The sequence below is a fragment of the Perognathus longimembris genome, chromosome 1 (assembly GCF_023159225.1).
Source record: "Perognathus longimembris pacificus isolate PPM17 chromosome 1, ASM2315922v1, whole genome shotgun sequence".
Taxonomy (NCBI): Eukaryota; Metazoa; Chordata; class Mammalia; order Rodentia; family Heteromyidae; genus Perognathus; species Perognathus longimembris.
Window position 1 is genome coordinate 18,325,222 of NC_063161.1, and position 19,663 is coordinate 18,344,884.

The following is a 19,663-nucleotide window of genomic DNA, read 5'->3' on the forward strand; positions in this document are numbered from 1 at the left end:
AAAAACACTCTCCCACTTTGAGCCCCGGTGCCACTTCCAGTTTTCCGGTGGTTAATTTGAGATAAAGACCCTCACGGATTTTCCTGCCAGGCTGGCTTTGAACCACTACCCTCAGATCTCAGCCTCCAGAGTACCTAGGATTACAAGTGTAAGCTACCAGCACCAGGCAGATTTCCTGGTTTTTTGGAATATAACATTTTATTTATTATACTTAACTTTAAAATCCATTACAAAAAATGTTTCATCTACACAAATAAAATTGCTAACAATATTTTATTTATGAGACCTCTTTAATACACATTATATACACCTGTAGTAAAGGGAAATAGGAAAATACTAAAATATAAATATAGCATGTAGACAACACTAATTTGTCTTCAAAACCTGTGTGATGCTGACATATAAGAAAACTTGGTACAAGTCATATGCTTTCATAATCTGACAAGAAGAGATCACCTTTAAATGTGTTAGTACAAATGTGTTCTCTGAATCATACTGAGAAAAAGTAACTCCCATTTTCATTTTTCACAGTAATTATTAGCATGTTTAATATCTTATCCCTTTGGAAAATCATAACATTAGTAAGATAAACACATTTTGGTTTGTTTGGGGATGTTTTTGTTGATGTTTTCAATCTTTAGTAAATATTTCCACCCAAAAAGCCAAAATGAACTGTGGAGCTATATAAAAGGTACACAGATTAAATCTCTGGGCAAGAGGCAGCAAGAATATAAACAGATGAACAGCCCTCCTAATTTTAGACCACTAAAAGCATAGATCACAATAGGCAAATATATATGTCAAAGTATTGATGAAGAGGTATAAATTCTTTTCATGATGAACCTCTATAAATAATCTCAAGGCAAGGCAATAATATAAAATGTTCTTCATAGCACCTGAAGAGAAAAAATAATACAGATAATAGAGCAAAATAATCCATATTTCGTACTTGGGGGAAAAAGGATAATAATACTGTAATCTTTAGTGTCTAATAAGAAATTTTCATTATGATTAAAACTTTGTAGTATGATTTTGCTCATTTGCTAGTACATGAGACAATCAGCAGAAAGATATATAATACGCTCTCAGTATGTCTTATGAACCCTTGAGTTTTTCAGGTAGTTAGCTAATGCAATATCAACCAGTAAGAGCTATAAGAACTACAATAGAGTACCATAAGTGCAAAAGATACAATGTACAATTTAACATTTCAAATATTATCACATATACAAGTAATAAATAATAGTCATACTTGATGTTATTAAGTAAACAAAATAACTACTAGCCAATCTGATCTTATTAGTCAGTAGCTTACAAAAACAATTACCATTTTAAAATTACTTTCTCCATAAAAATAGAAAACATATCAAATTTTTTAAACTTTACCTAAAAAAATTTAGAAGGCAATTTGTCAATCAAAAATATATCTGTTTAAAAATGTGATTGTACATAGGTTTTTCATATGCACAATTTTCTTCTCTTATGAAAAGGGCACTTAAGTTTAGCACTAAAGCATTCAGAAAATAAAGATGCTGTTGACTTTCCTGTTAGGCAGATTATACATTGTACAATTTTAATATAAAAATATAAATATTTTTGACAGTTGAAATAGTGATTGGTGTATAATTCTATTACCCTTTACTTGAAAAAAAGAAGTTTGCACCTGTAGGACATGAAAATATACAGATTCTACATAGTTCTTTGTTGCCTGAAACTTTGCAAATTACAAAATCAGTATTCACTGAATTTTCAATAGTGAGCCCGTAGCCTTCTGTTTTCTTCTCTTAGTTTTTCAATTTCAGCAACTAAACCTTCATTCACTGAATATCTTTCCAGCAAAGAGTGCATTTCATTCTAAAAAAAAGGAGAGAAATTATTTTTAAGTGACCGGATATTCACATTTATTTGTCAAACTATGTTTCACATAGCTTCTGATATGACTTTTCTCATGCTTAATTATCTATACGATATTTCTTGTACTCAGCCACAAAGATTACTGGCCAAATTAACATACTTAGAAGGTGATACTCACACATTTTAGGTGGTCTTTCATTTATTTATGGGAGGCAAGCATGACTATGAAAAGTAACCTCAACCACCACAGGCTTAAAAGGAAGTGATCAGCTAATATCTATTTTACTTATTAAAAATGTTGGGGCTGGGAGTATGGCCTAGTGGCAAGAGTGCTTGCCTCCTACACATGAAGCTCTCAGTTTGATTCCCCAGCACCACATATATGGAAAATGGCCAGAGGGGGCGCTGTGGCTCAAGTGGCAGAGTGCTAGCCTTGAGCAAGAAGATGCCAGGGACAGTGCTCAGGCCCTGAGTACAAGGCCCAGGACTGGCCAAAAAAAAAAAAAAAAAAAAAAAAAAAAAAGAAACTTCATACTTATGTGGTATAGCAATTAGATATAACAATTCAAATACACCGCCCTTTAATGGATTTCTTTCTTCAGATGCACACAACTGTACATTCATTTAGAACACAATGTTATGTACGTACCAGCTGCACATGAAACTGTTTAATCATCTCCACTTGCAAATTCATAATGTCCCTATGGCATGCTTCTCTAAGAAAGAATATAAAATACTTGTTACAATTATAACAATGTAACCAATTCTATCCTCATTTAAGAAACTGACCAAATGTTTCATTGTTTCAAATGATTGAGCATCAGTAATCATTACAATAACAAAATACCAGTGGACCTAACATTCCTTTGCTAAATGCTAGCCATTTTTTCATATAACTTAAAATATAAGAACTCACTTGATCTTCACAACTAAGAGCAATTATTGCTTTTGCTTTGGCAACAAAAAAATTAAGCCAGAGAACAGTTGCCCAAGTCACACACACTCAGCCAATAGTGGAATTTATGAGAAAAATGTCAGGAAAGAAGTCTCCTCGATTTTATTTAACAAAGAAACATTTTTTTAAAGACATACATCTGTGTAATACATAATCTGTAGCTCATTGTCCCTTTTTGTCCATAATTACAGAAATGATGTCAATCTTGAGCAGCTTATATCTGAGAAATACTTATACTTTAAGTTTCATAAACCATGTGATACTTCATTAATGTATACTGTTAATACTGGAGTTGTTTTCAAGTTTTTATTCTTGCCATGTTGTTCTAATAACATATATAGCTCTAAACTACATGTGCCAATATCCATTTATGATATATCCAGGTGCATATACCAGGTGTATTTCCAAAGTGGTCGTAAGAATGGATATGTTTACCACCAAAGAGCATTTCTCTTGCTCTTTCATCTCACCAAGATTTGGTAATCACTTTTTTTTAACAATATGTTCCCCTTTAAGTAATGTGATATGGTATTTCACCCTTTTTTCCATTCTCTCAATTATTATGTTGAATATTTCTCCTCATGTTCATCCATCATTCTTCTATATACTGCCTATTCATGTCTCTTTCTCACTCATTACAGAAGTTGGTTATATAATCTTATCCCTTGCTGGTGATAAGAACTAAATTTGCTAGTAGTGTCTCATAATTGGACCTTTGATTAACACACTGAAATTTAATAACTATAATAGTACAGGAAACATTTGTACCTATTGTATATAAACCTAATTTCCCCTTTTTAAATCATCTTCCTATTGTGATTTATAAATACTCTCCAAATGCCTAAAGTTTGTTACACTTTCATTCTATATAGACCTAAAACTATTTTCTTTTGTCTTTTTTTTTTAGTACTGAGTGGGGAATTAAACCCAGGATGTTGCAGTTGCTAGGCAAACACTTTGCCACTAAGCTATATCCCAGCCCAAGAACTAATATTTTTTTCAGAAGCATTAAAAGGGGATCCATACTTACCTTTTAATAGAAATAATCAGATATCACAACACAACATTGATCATCCCATATTTTGTGCAAAGATCTTCAATGTGACCTCTGTTAGTAATCAAGTTTCCATATAAACAGAGGTTTCTTACCTATTTGATTCCTTGGCCAATTTGTATACTCTATGCCAATGTTACATTACCTTAATTTTACAGCAAAACAAAACAACTAAATTCTAATCAAAAGACTAATAAATACCAAATAAGACCCTTGACTTCAAACATTTGCTGATCACTCACTGTATACAGCATACTTCAACAGGTAATCTATAAATATTGCCTCTTATATAAAAGCTACATTGTGTTTACAAGAATCTTGTCTACATTTTAACAATTTAAAAAATCAGCAATGGCAGCCTGTATACTATCTGTCTTGTAACTGCTTTATATGTTATGTCTTTCCCTGGCGGACAGTCAATAAATATATTACAATAAGATCAACAAATCTCATCAGGTTTTTTATGGCTTTATGGTCACTAGAACTTAGACTCACATGGTAATTACCAATGCTACGTATACTAATAAGAAAGAAAAAAAGATCTAGACAAATAGCAATTTTTCCATTACTACCTAAAGTCATCCAAGGTTTCTTGTATCATGTTCTGAATAAAACGGATCTGTACAGACGTCAGTGGTGCATTTGACCGATTGTTTCCAATGGTATCCACTATTTTTTCTGAGAGTGAACTGGCAACTCCGGCAGTGACAGAGGATGCTATCTTTGGGTCTAAAATAAAGAATAGAGAAAATATTAATAGTCAACTTGAACTTAGAGACATCAAACATTTCAAAATGAGATTCTTTATGAGAAAACTTGAAAAACTGGCAAAGAACAGTGTTTTGTGACATTTAGAAAAATTCTCTGTCTGGAATACAAATTTTAGAAACTTTCTATGACATTATTTCTAATAGTCATTTATCTATCTATATACACTGCCAACTGCCTAATGTAATAACATTTGACAGGGGTATTCATCTTGAGCATCTCTGAATCACTTCTCTTCTAAAAGATGAATGTGACAAGCTGTACCACAAACCAGATAAACAAGACTATTAAAAACCAACAGAAAGAATATAGAAGTAAAGCAGTGCTTTAGGCAAAGCTCTAGAGTTTAAGCTAATGTAATAAATACATCTACAGAAACCTTATAAAAAATACTAGTATTTGCATAACCGAATTGTTTCTATATGAAGAGCTCCTTAGACACCTTCTTACCAGTGAACCTAATATCCCTTTAAATGCAATTGAGATTCATGAATGTGGGATAAATTCTACCAGTTAAAGCGTTTAATATGAAGAAGGAAAAGAAAAAGAGTTACAAGTTCAAGCAGTTAACCAATCCTTTTTAAAGGGTTGGCTATTATAATTCTATCTATACTTTAGTAAATAAAAATGTGACATATTTCATTGAGACTGAAATTCATATTATTGGACCAAAAGAGGTAGAGTCAAATTAACGTTGATAAGTTTGCATTCCATTGTTCCCTAGTTAAAAAATATATACTGGAGAAGTATCTATAAACTTCCAACTTCAATATTTTTTAGTCTACAACCACTCTAGCTTTGAAGTTATATAACTAGAGATGTTTTTCAATTTAATAATTTTCTCAGTCATTAGGAAGTTTTTTGAATTGTTTTAAAAATATTTTTATTATTTTTACATAGTCATTTACCATTCACTGAAGCAGTGCATCTTGATTAATGTCACCCCTTTCAATATTCTCACCTACCTCTCCCAACCCACCCCTTCTCCTACTTATTTTAATTTTAGGCTATGTATTGAAAATTTTTTTGTCACTTGACAAAGCAGTTTATATGTACAATATATCCTGTTGATCTGTGTCACCACTTCAACATCTTCACCCCACTCTTCTTTTTTTTTTTTTTTTTTTTTTGGCCAGTCCTGGGCCTTGGACTCAGGGCCTGAGCACTGTCCCTGGCTTCTTCCCGCTCAAGGCCAGCACTCTGCCACCTGAGCCACAGCGCCCCTTCTGGCCATTTTCCATATATGTGGTGCTGGGGAATTGAACCTAGAGCTTCATGTGTAGGAGGCAAGCACTCTTGCCACTAGGCCATATTTCCAGCCCTATATTTCTCAGTTCTGTGGTATATACAATGAAGTCTTGCCTGCATTCTTCTTCCTTTTCCCATTCATTCTTCTATCCCTACCTGCCCCCATCCCTTGACCCCACTCTCCCCTCTCGTAAGTACCCATTTTTTGGTACTTACTTTGATAGGCTTTGACTTAGTCTTTTTAAAGTATTATACTATTTGCATTCTCCATAGAGTCTATTACACTTTAGTTTTATATACTTACCTGGAGTTGAGGATCCATTGACTGGGGGTTCATATATTAACTGGGATTCAATTTCTTTTTCTGGCTTTTCAAATTTCTCAAAGTTTCTTGTTTGGTTAGTTGATAGAGAGGTACTTAGATTTCCAGGTTCACCACCAGAGGAGATCAACCTGGTAAACTTTATATTTAAAACAAACAATTACTTCAATATATAATTTGTTTTACCTATATTGTCCATTAAACTTCTGTACTTTACTTCCACCCCTACCCCCGCCCATCCCCTTTACCATTAATAATTAGAATGCACCCATTGGTAGCCACTACTTTCAAATGACAACCATTCATGGTAAGTTCAGTGTCATTTCCAGGCAGATACCTGTTTAAAGGAGTCTTTAGGTTCTGGTTTTCCCAGATATGTCTTCTTAGACTCAGTTGTCAGATCAAGATTTTCATTTTCTTCTTTCCCTGGTGATCCCATGAAAACAGTAAGAGGACTAGAGTGCAATGCCAAAGTGCTGGAAGTTACTGGAGTTTTTCTTGGCGGAAACACTGAATTCAACTGTGGTAGAAAGTCAAGTCCTGAAAGAGGAGAATGGCATTTGCATGTAACATTTTTCAATTACTTGGATACTTTCTTGTAAGCACTTATCATAATGGGAAGACTAATTGGGCAAAAAGACAGGATTTGCATTCAGAAAACTCGCTTATTTCTTAGATACCCCAGACTTCATGTGTATTTTTGAGCACATCTTTTAAAAGTTGAAAACTCTATTTTCTGACCTGTAAAATGTAAATGATACAATTTCCCAGAGTTGTGAAGCTTAAAAATATTATACGTAAAAATACATTTAAAATTATAAGCACAGTAAGTATAGTTGCTACTAGTTTTTGATGCCTGAGGTGTATTAATTTGGTAAAAGTATATGTTGTGGCAGGCAGCCTAGAAAGTAAGTTCTAGTGATTCATGAATTTGACATCTGTGCTCTGTGCATTCCCTTCCCTTTAAATATGGGCTGAACCTACAGATTTATTTCTAATAGAAAACATGACAGAAGTGGTATGATGTCTCTTCCAAGACCAGGTTACAAACATGCTATGGCTTCAATCCTGGATGCCCTCCCTCTCTCTCACTTATCTGCTGAGGGAAGTGGCTGATCTGTTGTCAGCTTCCCCCTGGAGATGCTCCATTGGCAAGGAACTGATATTTCCAGCCAAAAACCAGAAAAATCAGCTTGGAAGCAAATTCTTGCCCAGTTGAGCCTTGAAATAAATGCAGGTCTGGCCAGTATCTTGACTGCAGCATCAAAGAGATCTCAAGCCAAAGGTATCAAGCCAAGTCATGCTCAGTTTCTTAACTCACAGAAATAATGAGGTAATATTTTGTTCTTTTAGACTCAAGGTTTTAGTATAACTTATTACACAGTAATAGGTAATAAAGTATTAAAACTTCATAAAAATACTTCGTAGTAGTTCTTACCATCTCCTTTGCCTACAGATTCATCACTTCCCTTGTTAACTACAGCATCTACAATAAAATAAGATCAAGTTTAAAATAGTGAAAAATAAACCTGAGCAACTTAGGCTAAACTTAAGATCTTCAGAGACTCAAGACCTTAAAAAAGAAAACATAAGAGAGATCAAAGTTTACAGCTAGTACTCATCTAAATATTCCTTCCACTGCTTTATGTACAACCATAAATTCATTAGATAATCACATGGCCAATAAGCATCATTGTCTTTTTAGTAGAAGTATGTATCTGCATGTGTGAAATGACACACATATTTTTGAAGTCATTACTTTCCTCTTAATGAACATTTTTATTTAAAAAAACAAATGGAGATCCAAATACATTAAAAAACTTTTATCTAGTCTCATCCTTGACATTAAAAGAAAAATTTCTTGACAATAAAATTAGCATTATATTTACTCTCTCTGGTTTTCCTTAGTATTAACAGGAAAACCTCATGGAGGAAATATGCTTTAAATTCTAATTACTCACACTTGAAAAAAAAGCAGTAGGTATTCATTTCTTTAAAAAATTAATAAATAGAATATGATCAAAGTATATATGTATGAAAATGTCATGGTAGGGCTGGGAATATGGCCTAGTGACAAGAGTGCTTGCCTCGTATACATGAAGCCCTGGGTTCGATTCCCCAGCACCACATATAGAAAAAACGGCCAGAAGTGGCACTGTGGCTCAAGTGGCAGAGTGCTAGCCTTGAGCAAAGAGAAGCCAGGGACAGTGCTCAGGCCCCTGAGTCCAAGGCCTAGGGCTGGCAAAAAAAAAAAAAGAAAAAGAAAATGTCATGGTAAAAACCACATAAAGTGTAAAAAACAAAACATTAGGCCGGGCATCAGTGGCTGATGCCTATAATCTTAACTACCCAGGAGGCTGAGATCTCAGGATCACTGTTCAAAGCCAGACTAGGCAGGCAAGTCCATGAGACTCATCTCCAATTAACTACCAAAAAAGCAAGAAGTGGAGCTGTGGCTCAAGTTTTAGAGACCTAGCTAACTTTGAGCAAAAAAGATCAGGAACAGTTTTCAGGCCCTGAGTCTAAGCCCCAGAAACAGCAAAACCAACAACAATAACAACAAAAAGCATCAAAAGGATTTAGTCTTTGTTTATAAACTCAAGCACTTGCAAAAAGCCCCTTCATACATTCCTTAAATGCAAAAGTTGCTTGGGGGCTGGGGATATAGCCTAGTGGCAAGAGTGCCTGCCTCGGATACACGAGGCCCTAGGTTCGATTCCCCAGCACCACATATACAGAAAACGGCCAGAAGCGGCTCTGTGGCTCAAGTGGCAGAGTGCTAGCCTTGAGCGGGAAGAAGCCAGGGACAGTGCTCAGGCCCTGAGTCCAAGGCCCAGAACTGGCCAAAAAAAAAAAAAAGTTGCTTGGGGGTTGATCTCACAAATCAAGCCCCGCAGCTAACTACTAACCCCAGATACCATTCTTAATTCCAGCCTTGCTACCTTCTCATTCTCTACCCCACCCTTCCTCTCTCTTTTTAACAATTCAGTTCAACTTCTCTTTATCCTGGAAAAAATACAGGAATCTTTCCTCTTTTATTAGAAGACTTGCTCAAAATTGTAAGTAGTTATTTTCAGGCTAAGATAGAAGACAGTAAGTCTGAACTATCACTTATTAATTCACTCCCTCTATTTTGAATTGTGGGAAATTTGGGAAAGATCAGAAGTGGAACTGAGGCAGCACCAAAACAAAAATAAAAATTTAAAAACCAAGATGGAACGATTATTTTAAAGTAAAAAAGAAAAGAAATCTTTGATGCTAAGCTAAATAAACTACAAGATTTGGAAATTTAAAAAATGAAATCTTATCAAGATCATGAGTGGATAGAATAATGTAAAATCCTTCTGTCTGACATTTAGATTCTCTTTAGCTTTTCAGTACTATAAATAAAACAGCAGACACACAAATCTCTGTGAGCTTTTCTGAATATTTTCTGAAGTAAATTTGTAGAAATGAAATTATCAGGCCAAAAGTATGAATAATTTAACTTTGCTATACTGCCCTCTAGATATTTATTCATATCACTGACAATTAGGAAAATGGTATAAACATTAGGACCAAAAAGAGCACAGTTAAACAATGTTCTACTTCATATACTGTGAGCTACAACATATATTGTATGCACATTTCAAAGTCTTTTTTAATGGCAACATCTGCACAGTATGTTGTATATGTTTGTGTATGTGTTACAGATACACATATGCCATTGCACAGATATCTAGTACTTTCATGCTCAGCCAGAAAGATGGGGTAATCTATCACCTATGAATTTCATATATATACCAATTAAGCACTAATAATCTTAATTTTTTAACTGGCAAGATATTTTGCATATAAATGTTTTAAGATTTTAGGAAGCTGTATTTTGAAGTAGATATATATATTGCCTATGAAGGTAATATTTCCTTTTAAGAAACTTTTATATAATAGGAAGCTGGTGGCATAACTCAGTGGTACACTAGTCTGGGCTACAAGAGGCCGTGAGTTTGAACTCCACCACTAAAAAAAGGTTTTTTTCCCCTGCCAGTCCTAGAGCTTGAATTCTTTTGCCCAAGACTAGCACTCTATCACTTGAGCCACAGCACCACTTTCAGCTTATTGTTTATATAGTACTGAAGAATTGAACCCAGGGCTTCATACATGCTAGGCAGGCACTTTACCAATAAGCCACACATCCAGCTCCCCAAAATGAAGTTTTTTATGGAAACTAAAATACTACTTTCAAAGCTATTTGCCACTGAAAATTATACATACATATATATGTGCACGTGTGCGTGTGTGTGTGTGTATATGTATATATGTATACATATACATCTCCAGTAAAAATTAACAGTGTATTTCAGAACTGTTTGAAATACCTAGGGGATGAGAAAATTAATGAACTGCCATGTCCAGAGCTAGTCTGAAGCCATTTTAGGTTCTAAGAAAATATCATCAATTGATCTAAACATACTTACCATCTCTGATAGGTGAGAACATGTCACCTAAACTACTCTTGCCAGTATCCTCAAAGCTGGAGAAATCCTGACTTTTTCCACCATCTGTTTCCTTAGATAAAATATCAGTGTTTATGCTTCGTAACAAACCTTATAAGAATTAGACACAAAAATCAGTGTTACTATATCTAAATAAATTTGATCATTAGAAGCTAATATCAATACATTGCTCATATTAATGAATTACCCTACTACAAGCATCAGGAAAGGAAGCAGAATAAGCTAGTTCTTAAGCTAACCACGGCTCTCAGAAAATGAAGGTTCCTCAAAAGCAAACCATGTATTAGTATAAATTAGTATTATATATTATTATATATAATATATATTAGCATATATTAGTATTATATATTAGTATATTTTAGTATTACATAATTAATATTATATAATATATACAATCTATAATTATACATTATAAATATTATATAATATGCAATAATTAATATATAATATATAGCAGTAGCTTTTTAGCCATTTTGATAGGAAATTTTTATAATACTTTATATGTTTTGCTTCCCTCTTAAATACACTGAATATAATTTACTTTTATTACTAATTCTTATGATCATCTATGTATGATTTTTTTCAAGTGTGTTAGAAAGAATGTGAATTTTAACAACAGGATTCGATTAACATTTGTTTTTCAACATGCACAGAATGGGTCTTTAGTCCCTTTTCTGTTTTTTGTGTTTGTTTATTTCCCCTAACTGTGGGAGCTTAATATTGGCTTCGGCATTATCAGCTCAAATGATTTCACTTTTATAGATTACTAGGAATAAGAAAACAAAGATATCAAACTCAAATAGTACTGCAATGGACAACACTGAAGAAGGTGCAGTAGTTTTATTTGCTCTAGTAATGCATAAGGCATGGCTTTAGGACAGGGACTTTGTATGAGAAACTGCAGGCTCAGTAGCTTCTTGCTTGCTTGTTTCTGGTACTCAGATAAAAGTCTAGCTTTTGCATCAATAGCATATTTCTATACTGCATTTCAAAAAGTTTTATTTGCCATCTCAGTCACAAATGAAAACTGAAAAATCTGAGATGACAAAAAACAATAGATTACTATAATTTGAAAAATGCCCAGGCCTGGCTAATGAAATCAACTTTTTATTAAATAAAACAGCTGCAAGAAAGTTAAAACATAACCAAATCACTAGTACCATAATCACTTCAAAGCTTTTTACACCAAGAATTAAGATGTTATAAAGTAAAAGGAGAAATAATTTAAGTATATAACTGTAGTCTTTAGAAATGTTACAATGTAAATGTGTGGTCCTACCGAAAAATAATGCTATAAAGCCTGTTCAAATAACTGTACTGAAACTGAATACCAGCAACGAGTCCACAGAGGTTTGTTTCATAACTAAATCAGGACACCTTCAGTGAAACAAACTAGAGTTTTGTTCTCAAACTTCAGACTGGCTTAAAACACTTAAAATAATAATAATAGTTACGGTAATGATTGTGATGATGACATAGATAATTTTTATGCCCTATTTTAACAAAAGCCTACATGTGCCAGAAACCTGTGAAATACTTTCTCTGATTTTCACAAAAATGCTACAAATTAAATACTGTCTCAATGTATATAAAATATATATATATAACACTCAGGTAGGATAAGAAAACGACCCACAGCTGGCCTGGTAGGAAGTGACAGACCTTAGATTTGAGTACAACTAATCTCAGTGCTTCCAAGGGAAAAACTTGTGTGTATGCCTTTAAGAAAAACCAATAATAAGCAAGTAAATGTAGTAAAACTTAGTAGTGAATTTACTGAAGGATAAAAGCTCAAGCATCCTTAGAGGTATTCTTAAAGCTTTCCCATAAATTGACAATTATTCTAAAATAAAATAAACCACAAACTTACTTTGTGGAGCAAAACAAACATCAGTTTGCCAGAAATATTGGGAATCTGACAAGAGTTATTAATCAGTGACCCAGCAAACCCAAGTCTTTCATTTCCTAACTAATGTATGTCATCTTTAACAAGATACTTATTAAAACTAAATAAGTGACAGTAATAGTTTAAAGTTTATAGAAATAAATAAGTGTTTAGTGATAAAAAATTATAAAATCATTATTTATAAAACAAATTATAAAAGAACTTTTGGAAAATTTCACAGTACAGTTAATTCACAATCAGCAGGTATTAGTCAAAGTTATATTTCAAAATCAACTTTCACAAGTAAACAACAATGGTGTTTTCTTCAAGAGTTCGCTAGTAAGGACCTGGGTATGAGCTATGAGATGGCTTTCTGTAAGGATAACAAAAATATCCCCAGTAAATTGATAGTGAATAGATGCATAATTTATAATTTCTTATTAAAAGTTTATTGTATTATTTAAAGATTATTTTTTCTTGCTACTCAGAAATAGTAAATTCATACTGAGAAGAAACTGACAAATATTTCTGCACAAGTACTTGTCCTAAAAACAAAAAAAAAGGCATGTAGACATATTTGTATAGAGCACAAGGTTTAGAAGCATACTGGCATGCCATGTAGACTTTAAAGATTATCTGTTACAAGTTAAAAAACAACTTCTTAAAAACATTCACTTTATCACCTGACTTTCTTTTCATTCTAAAAAGGCACCATTAGTAGCTTTTTATTACTTTATACCTATGACATCAAATCATAATGGACAGCAAAAGTTTTCCATTCCCTACACACAATGGAAAATCACCCAGTCTGTAGTATATTAGACAGAGATTGTTTCTGAGCTAGCATCATTCCATTTTTAAAATAATCACTATTTCTCACAACATAATTGTAGCTGTATAGAGTAAGTATACTACCTTCCCTGAACTTTTCAAAAATGTATAGCAAAAGATAAAAGCCACTTGTTCAACAATATCTGATAAATACTAACTGAATCAGAGTTCTAGTTCCTTAAGAAAGTGCTACTTATTGGGGTCACAGAACCTCCGCATTCCATGTCTATCAGCAGTGTTACCTGCTTTGTTCTGAATGGCACCTGTTCCTTTCCCCACAGCTGGTGCCAAAGGCTGTGGTGGAACTGTGGCAACAGAAGTGGTGGCTGCTTCTCTGACAATTCCCGAGTTCTGAAGCCCTCCACCAGTGCTCACATTGCCGGTTCGCTTGTTCACTGCTGTGGCCTTATTTGAACAGCCTTTATTTGAACTGGACTGAAATGTAATGGAATATTTAAAGCTCAGGTTACTAATGTTTCATATCATACATTAATATTTTATAGATGGGCTGTTAGATTTTTTTTTTTTTTTTGCCAGTCCTGGGGCTTGTACTCAGGGCCTGAGCACTGTCCCTGGCTTCTTTTTGTTCAAGGCTAGCACTCTACCTCTTGAGCCACAGCGTCACTTCTGGCTTTTTCTGCTCATGTGGTGCTGAGGAATCCAACCCAGGGCTTGTGCATGCTAGGCAAGCATTCTACTACTAAGCCACATTCCCAGCCCTGCTGTTAGCTTTATTCCCTTATTAATGGTATGCTTGCTGATGAATCTGAGTTTTATTCTAAACCAGAAATGTCTTGTAAAATACTTATAAAGAGTTTTACATATGAAGATTAATTACCAAAAAAGTTTTAAAACTACATATTAGGGGGCTGGGGATATGGCCTAGTGGCAAGAGTGCCTGCCTCATATACATGAGGCCCTGGGTTTGATTCCCCAGCACCGCATATACAGAAAATGGCCAGAAGTGGCGCTGTGGCTCAAGTGGCAGAGTGCTAGCCTTGAGCAAAAAGAAGCCAGGGACAGTGCTCGGGCCCAGAGTCCAAACCCCAGGACTGGCCAAAAAAAACCTACATATTAGATAGCTTTTTTACTAAGGTCAGTTAATATGCTATAAGAATGACTACAAATACACTTTTCAAATTGACAACATGTAATTTTCATTCTAAGTTAGATTTTTAGTAAACAAGAACAATGCTGAAAAGAATCTGTCCCACCTTAGTAAGAGCAGTGGAGTACTGAAATGCTATACACTGCACAGATGTCTTGTGAGCATTGATGGTTTTCACTGGGGATTTTAGCATCCTTAAATCATACTGATATATTTTCCCACGGGAAGATCCAATAGCCAAAGTGGCTCCATCAGGCATAAAATCCACTGCAGTGAGAGGCGCCTCTGCCACCAAAGTTTTCACTAGCCTTTGGAGAAATAAACAAAATCTATGCAGGTATGTAGGCATATGTAGTTATATAGTTTAGAGTCATGTTTACCAATCAAGTTTCTGACACCTGGGTAAACAGCAAATATCCCAAATATTAAAGCAGAATTCAGAATTTGCCAATGACACAGTAATACAATGACAGGTAAATAACTGCTGAAAAATACTCTCTTTGTTTTCATTTCTATTTCATTACCAAGATCATCTATTTCTTTGAGTAATTACTACTTTGGCAAGGTATGCAAAAGAGTTTCTAGTGTTACTCCACAAATAGGCACTATACTAGCATCAGGGTGGAGGAGGCTCTGTGCCTCTACTTTCCACTTAGTGACTCGCTTAGGTCTCAAGAGGACTATGACCTTTCACAGGGGAGCAGCTGTTACTCTGCTCAGAGTTGTACATCTCTTCAACAAAAAGCTACAGGGAATACAGTTCACATGGCTTGATCCTCAGGAAGCTAATTCACAGGGACACTGACCTGCTGAAGCTGAGCTCTTTGTTGGTGTATCTGGTATAAGAGATGGCTTACTGACTATTGGTGCCCCCAGTCAATGACTTCGGCAGAAAAGAGTAAAATAAATAAAACTCTACCATCATGACAAGGCTTATGACATTGGGATCCACCCCTGACAGCACTGACATTTGGTGTGAGCTTTAGATACTGTTAGGCACCTTCTAGACAACTCTGTCTTGCTGAAGAGGTAAATGGTTAAAACATCAAGCACCCTACTTGGAACAATTTGCTCCCTGGGGATATGTTGCATGTCTGGAGACAGTAATGGCTATCACAACTTGGAGAGGACAATTGGGATTTAGTGGACAATGGCTAGGCATTCTGCTAAATATACTACAATGCCCAGGGTAGGTCCCATAACAAATAATTTCCCAGCCCAAATGTATTAAGTCTAGAAACTTTGCTTAGAAAATAATTTTAAAACAAATTAAAAATAACACTTTAAAATGTTTCAAAATACAGCTTTACTCTGAAGGAGAAAATGAACACTAAATAAGAATGTAAAGTAAAACAAAAACAAAAAAATGCAAGCTACTCAGAATACAGAGACCTGAGAACCGAGGTTTGAAACTAGCCTCGGCAGAAATCTCTTAGCTCTAATTAACAAAAAAAAAAAAAAAAAAAAAGCTGAAAATGGAGGTATGGCTCAAGTAGTAGAGTGCTAGCCTTGAGTAAAAAAGGCCAAGTGAGAGTGCAAGGCCCCAAGTTCAAGCCCTAATACAGGCGCATGCACACATGAGCACACACACACAACACACACACACTATATATACATATACGTATATATATATACGTTTAAATAAATAAAATAAAGATGTAAAGTCAAGATTCCATTCCCAAACTACCATGATTCAAAACTTCCTAAGTAATACTCATGCCCCAACCACCTTTTTCTACAAGACAGAAGAAAGAAACTTCTCTTTTTATTAGACACAAGAAGCATATAGCTCCTGGGTCCTAGGCATTAATCTGAATCTATGAGTCACAAATAGTCTTAATAGTTAATGAGATAATTACTTGTTACTAATTTAAGGAACAGGTATATCACACTTACTTCTTACTTGAGGTATCATAGAGGATGATCCTTTTGTCCAATCCTATGGTTACAAACAGCAATTCATTGACAGGAGAGAAACAGATGCCTGAAGCTGGAGCTTTATGTGTGCTATCGAAGTTATGATGTGGACTCTGACTATTCACATCCCAGAGAGTTACTATTCCATTATCTGAAACGCTGCCCAGTAATGATTTCTTAAATAAGGAGTACTTCAAGTGCCGAACAGACTATAAAGATAAAATAATAAATTTTATGGAATTATAAACATTCATGAAGATACTTTACATAAATTACAAAAATCAAATCAACCGTACATGGTATTTAAGACTTCCCATTTTAAAGAGCAACAGATTTTTCACCACAAGAACCATAATATAATTTAGTGGACTATAAAATGACCCTGAAACATACAAACAGTCTATTAATTGGATATTTGTCATGATTTTATTATCTTGGAGTATAACTCCCTCACATTCTCCCTTTATAAAGAAAAACTGTCATACACTGAGATTGCTGGGTTAGTATATATACTGTGAATACAGAGCCTAATCACAGATAATTACAAGGAAACACACAACTACAAAGGAACTACTGGGAACAGATAATTAATGGTTCATATTTGTGTCCTCTATTACTACAGATATTTGGATATATTTGTTTGAACTTGAGCATGTGATGATCTGGCAATTCTAAGACCTGTGGAGTAATGAAACAAAACTGGAACAAGGAACTGGCAACACTCTAAAATGGGGATGATCTTTATCCAGGCTTTCAAAATTATCAGTCAGCCTAAGGGCAAGCTGGACTTTCTCTAAACATTAATCCCTGGGGCAACAAAGATATTCTCCTTTTCCAGTTTCTAATGGACCAGAACAAAGATCCAAGTTATCCAAGATGTTACTTTGTCTACCTTTACTAAAATATTGCTTTCCAATTTGTTTGATATTACGATTAAAAGTCAAGTACTTTATATGCAAGTTAATTTTCCCCTGCGAACTCACAATTTAATTAATTCTCAGATGTCTTAAAATAATATTCAACATAAACTCTAAGATAACAAAATATTTGTTATCAAAACCTCAGCTAAGATAATTACAATGGATGGTCACCCATTAAATTTGATGCCTTATTTTCAAATAAGGAGCCATAACACAAAAGAACAACAAATGCTGGTTGACACAGTTTTAATTTTTGTTGAGAAAACACACATTCACTTGAATAGATAAGTCTTTCTTCTGGACTACATTCAACAAAAAGTAAACTACAGAAATATCTGTTTTTGAGCCAGAGACTTGTTATGTAGCCCAGGCAAACCTCACACTTGCAACTCGGAGTGTTAAGATTGTAGTAATAGTTACAGAATCACATGCTAGTCTGTTAAAACAAATGGCCAAACAATAATTTTCAAGACTTTCTGTAGTACTAAAAGAACTGATTTGTGGTCCTTTACACAATCTAACTCTGGATGAAATGCACAGAATTTCAAAAAAAAATTATAAAATCTGACAACTGGTAGATTGTCAAAGTTGGTAGAGATAAATCTAGTACTAGGCACAGCAGGAATTTGTCTAAAACAACCTTGAAATTTAGCTTACACAATAAAATTTCAGAAATAGTTAAAATTCCTTCTCTGGTGTGGTTGTACACACCTGTAACCTCAGCATAGGTGGAGGGTACCACAGCAGGAGGAGGATAATCAGTTTGAGGACAGCTGGACTACCCTAGCAAGCCCCTATGGCCAAAAGTTCAAAAAAAAAAAAAAAACCAACTATTCCTTTATTGACTCAAAGCCTAAATTCAGCATACTGCTTCAAGTTCTTGGGACCTAAATGGCAATTCATAACAAACAGATAACCTTAAATATTCCTTTCAGGAAACCCTGGCTTCAGGCAGAGGCTCAAACTCTTTGCAGTTTAGATAAATACTTAGACACTCTCCAAGTCTAAGTGCTGTTGTTTGCCTGTCAAGACTGTTTGGAGGATTAACTAACATTTCTGCAAGATCCTGGTACTCAGTAGGTACTACGCCCATCTCACAAGGTCCTAGCTTTCTTGCTCATTGTTGCTACGTACCCATCATTCAATCATCCTAGTTTTACCCTGTGAAGGTACCAGGGCTTGAATTCAGGGCCTGGGTTCTGTCCCTTCGTCTTTTCCCTCAAAACTGATACTCTACCACCTTAGCCATACCTCTATTTCTGGCTTTTTGGTGGTTAATCAGAGATCAAGAGTTTCATGGACTTTTAAACCCCACCAGGCTGGATTCAAACTACAATCTTCAGATCATAGCTCCTGAGAAGCTTGAATTATGGGCACGAACCACTGGGGCTCAGGTCAATCATCTTTTACAAATATTTTAAGACTCTTCAATAAACACACTGACTTCTTTGGCCCTTTGATAATATTAACAAGATACCTTTTCTGACTTCCTATGTCTATTAAATGATCATCTCTTTAGAACAGCTAGTGATTGTGAATAAACAAAGTATTGATCTACTGAATTATTTAAAATAAACATTAATTCATTTGGGTGTCAGTAGCACTTAAGTTTTTATGAAATTATCTTAAGAATAAACTATTTCCAATAATTAAATAAAACCACCAGGAAGCTTATGAAAAAAATTTTCTAGCACTATAAGAACACATGTGTTTATGTGAGAGTTTGTTTCTAAATTTAAAACTATAACACTCACTCTAAGCAGGGGGTTGGCAAATTTATTCTTAAAGGACTACATAACAAATATTCCATGTTATTGTTCTGCAAGAGTAAAGATAATGCATAAATGAATATGCATAACTACACCAATAGTTTCATTTACAAAAATAATCGGGTTCCTTCGTGTCACAGTTTGTTCACCTCTACTATAGATATTTGAATTATTATTTTAAATCACAAAGCAAAAAAAAAATTCACCTATAATCCTAATAACTTTTGAACATGTTTGTGTGGTTTCCACAGATTACCAGCCAAACTTGGGATCACACTTTCCTATTGAAATAGTCATGTGCTATGAGAATGTCATAATGAAGCCCGTTATTCTGTACAATTACACTAATAAAGTCATCATTAATACTTCCTACTATAACAAATAATATGTAGATGCATGATCAGATCGATTTATTTAAATACTACAATGTTAGATACTTACATTATTTCCAGTTTCTAATTACTATACCTTTTTCAAATTGCTAATTTAGGAAATAATTTGTGTTTCATTGTTGTTCAAGCTTTAAAGGTTCTAAG

General features: G+C 34.4%; 1 protein-coding gene across 2 annotated transcripts in view; it reads right to left on the reverse strand.

Annotated features, from left to right (window-relative positions):
* Window positions 1-625: 625 nt before the first annotated feature.
* Window positions 626-19,663, reverse strand: part of Nedd1 (NEDD1 gamma-tubulin ring complex targeting factor) — a 38,649-nt gene continuing 19,611 nt past the window's right edge. For both annotated transcript variants that reach the window (XM_048357751.1, XM_048357747.1), the window contains 10 exons: window positions 16,418-16,647; window positions 14,628-14,829; window positions 13,656-13,848; window positions 10,659-10,787; window positions 7,640-7,687; window positions 6,539-6,741; window positions 6,184-6,340; window positions 4,436-4,592; window positions 2,504-2,570; window positions 626-1,854 (listed from right to left, as the gene is read on the reverse strand). In XM_048357751.1, the coding sequence (XP_048213708.1) occupies window positions 1,750-1,854; window positions 2,504-2,570; window positions 4,436-4,592; window positions 6,184-6,340; window positions 6,539-6,741; window positions 7,640-7,687; window positions 10,659-10,787; window positions 13,656-13,848; window positions 14,628-14,829; window positions 16,418-16,647 (1,491 nt within the window). In that variant the 3' untranslated portion in view covers window positions 626-1,749. The remainder of the gene's footprint in view (window positions 1,855-2,503; window positions 2,571-4,435; window positions 4,593-6,183; window positions 6,341-6,538; window positions 6,742-7,639; window positions 7,688-10,658; window positions 10,788-13,655; window positions 13,849-14,627; window positions 14,830-16,417; window positions 16,648-19,663) is intronic.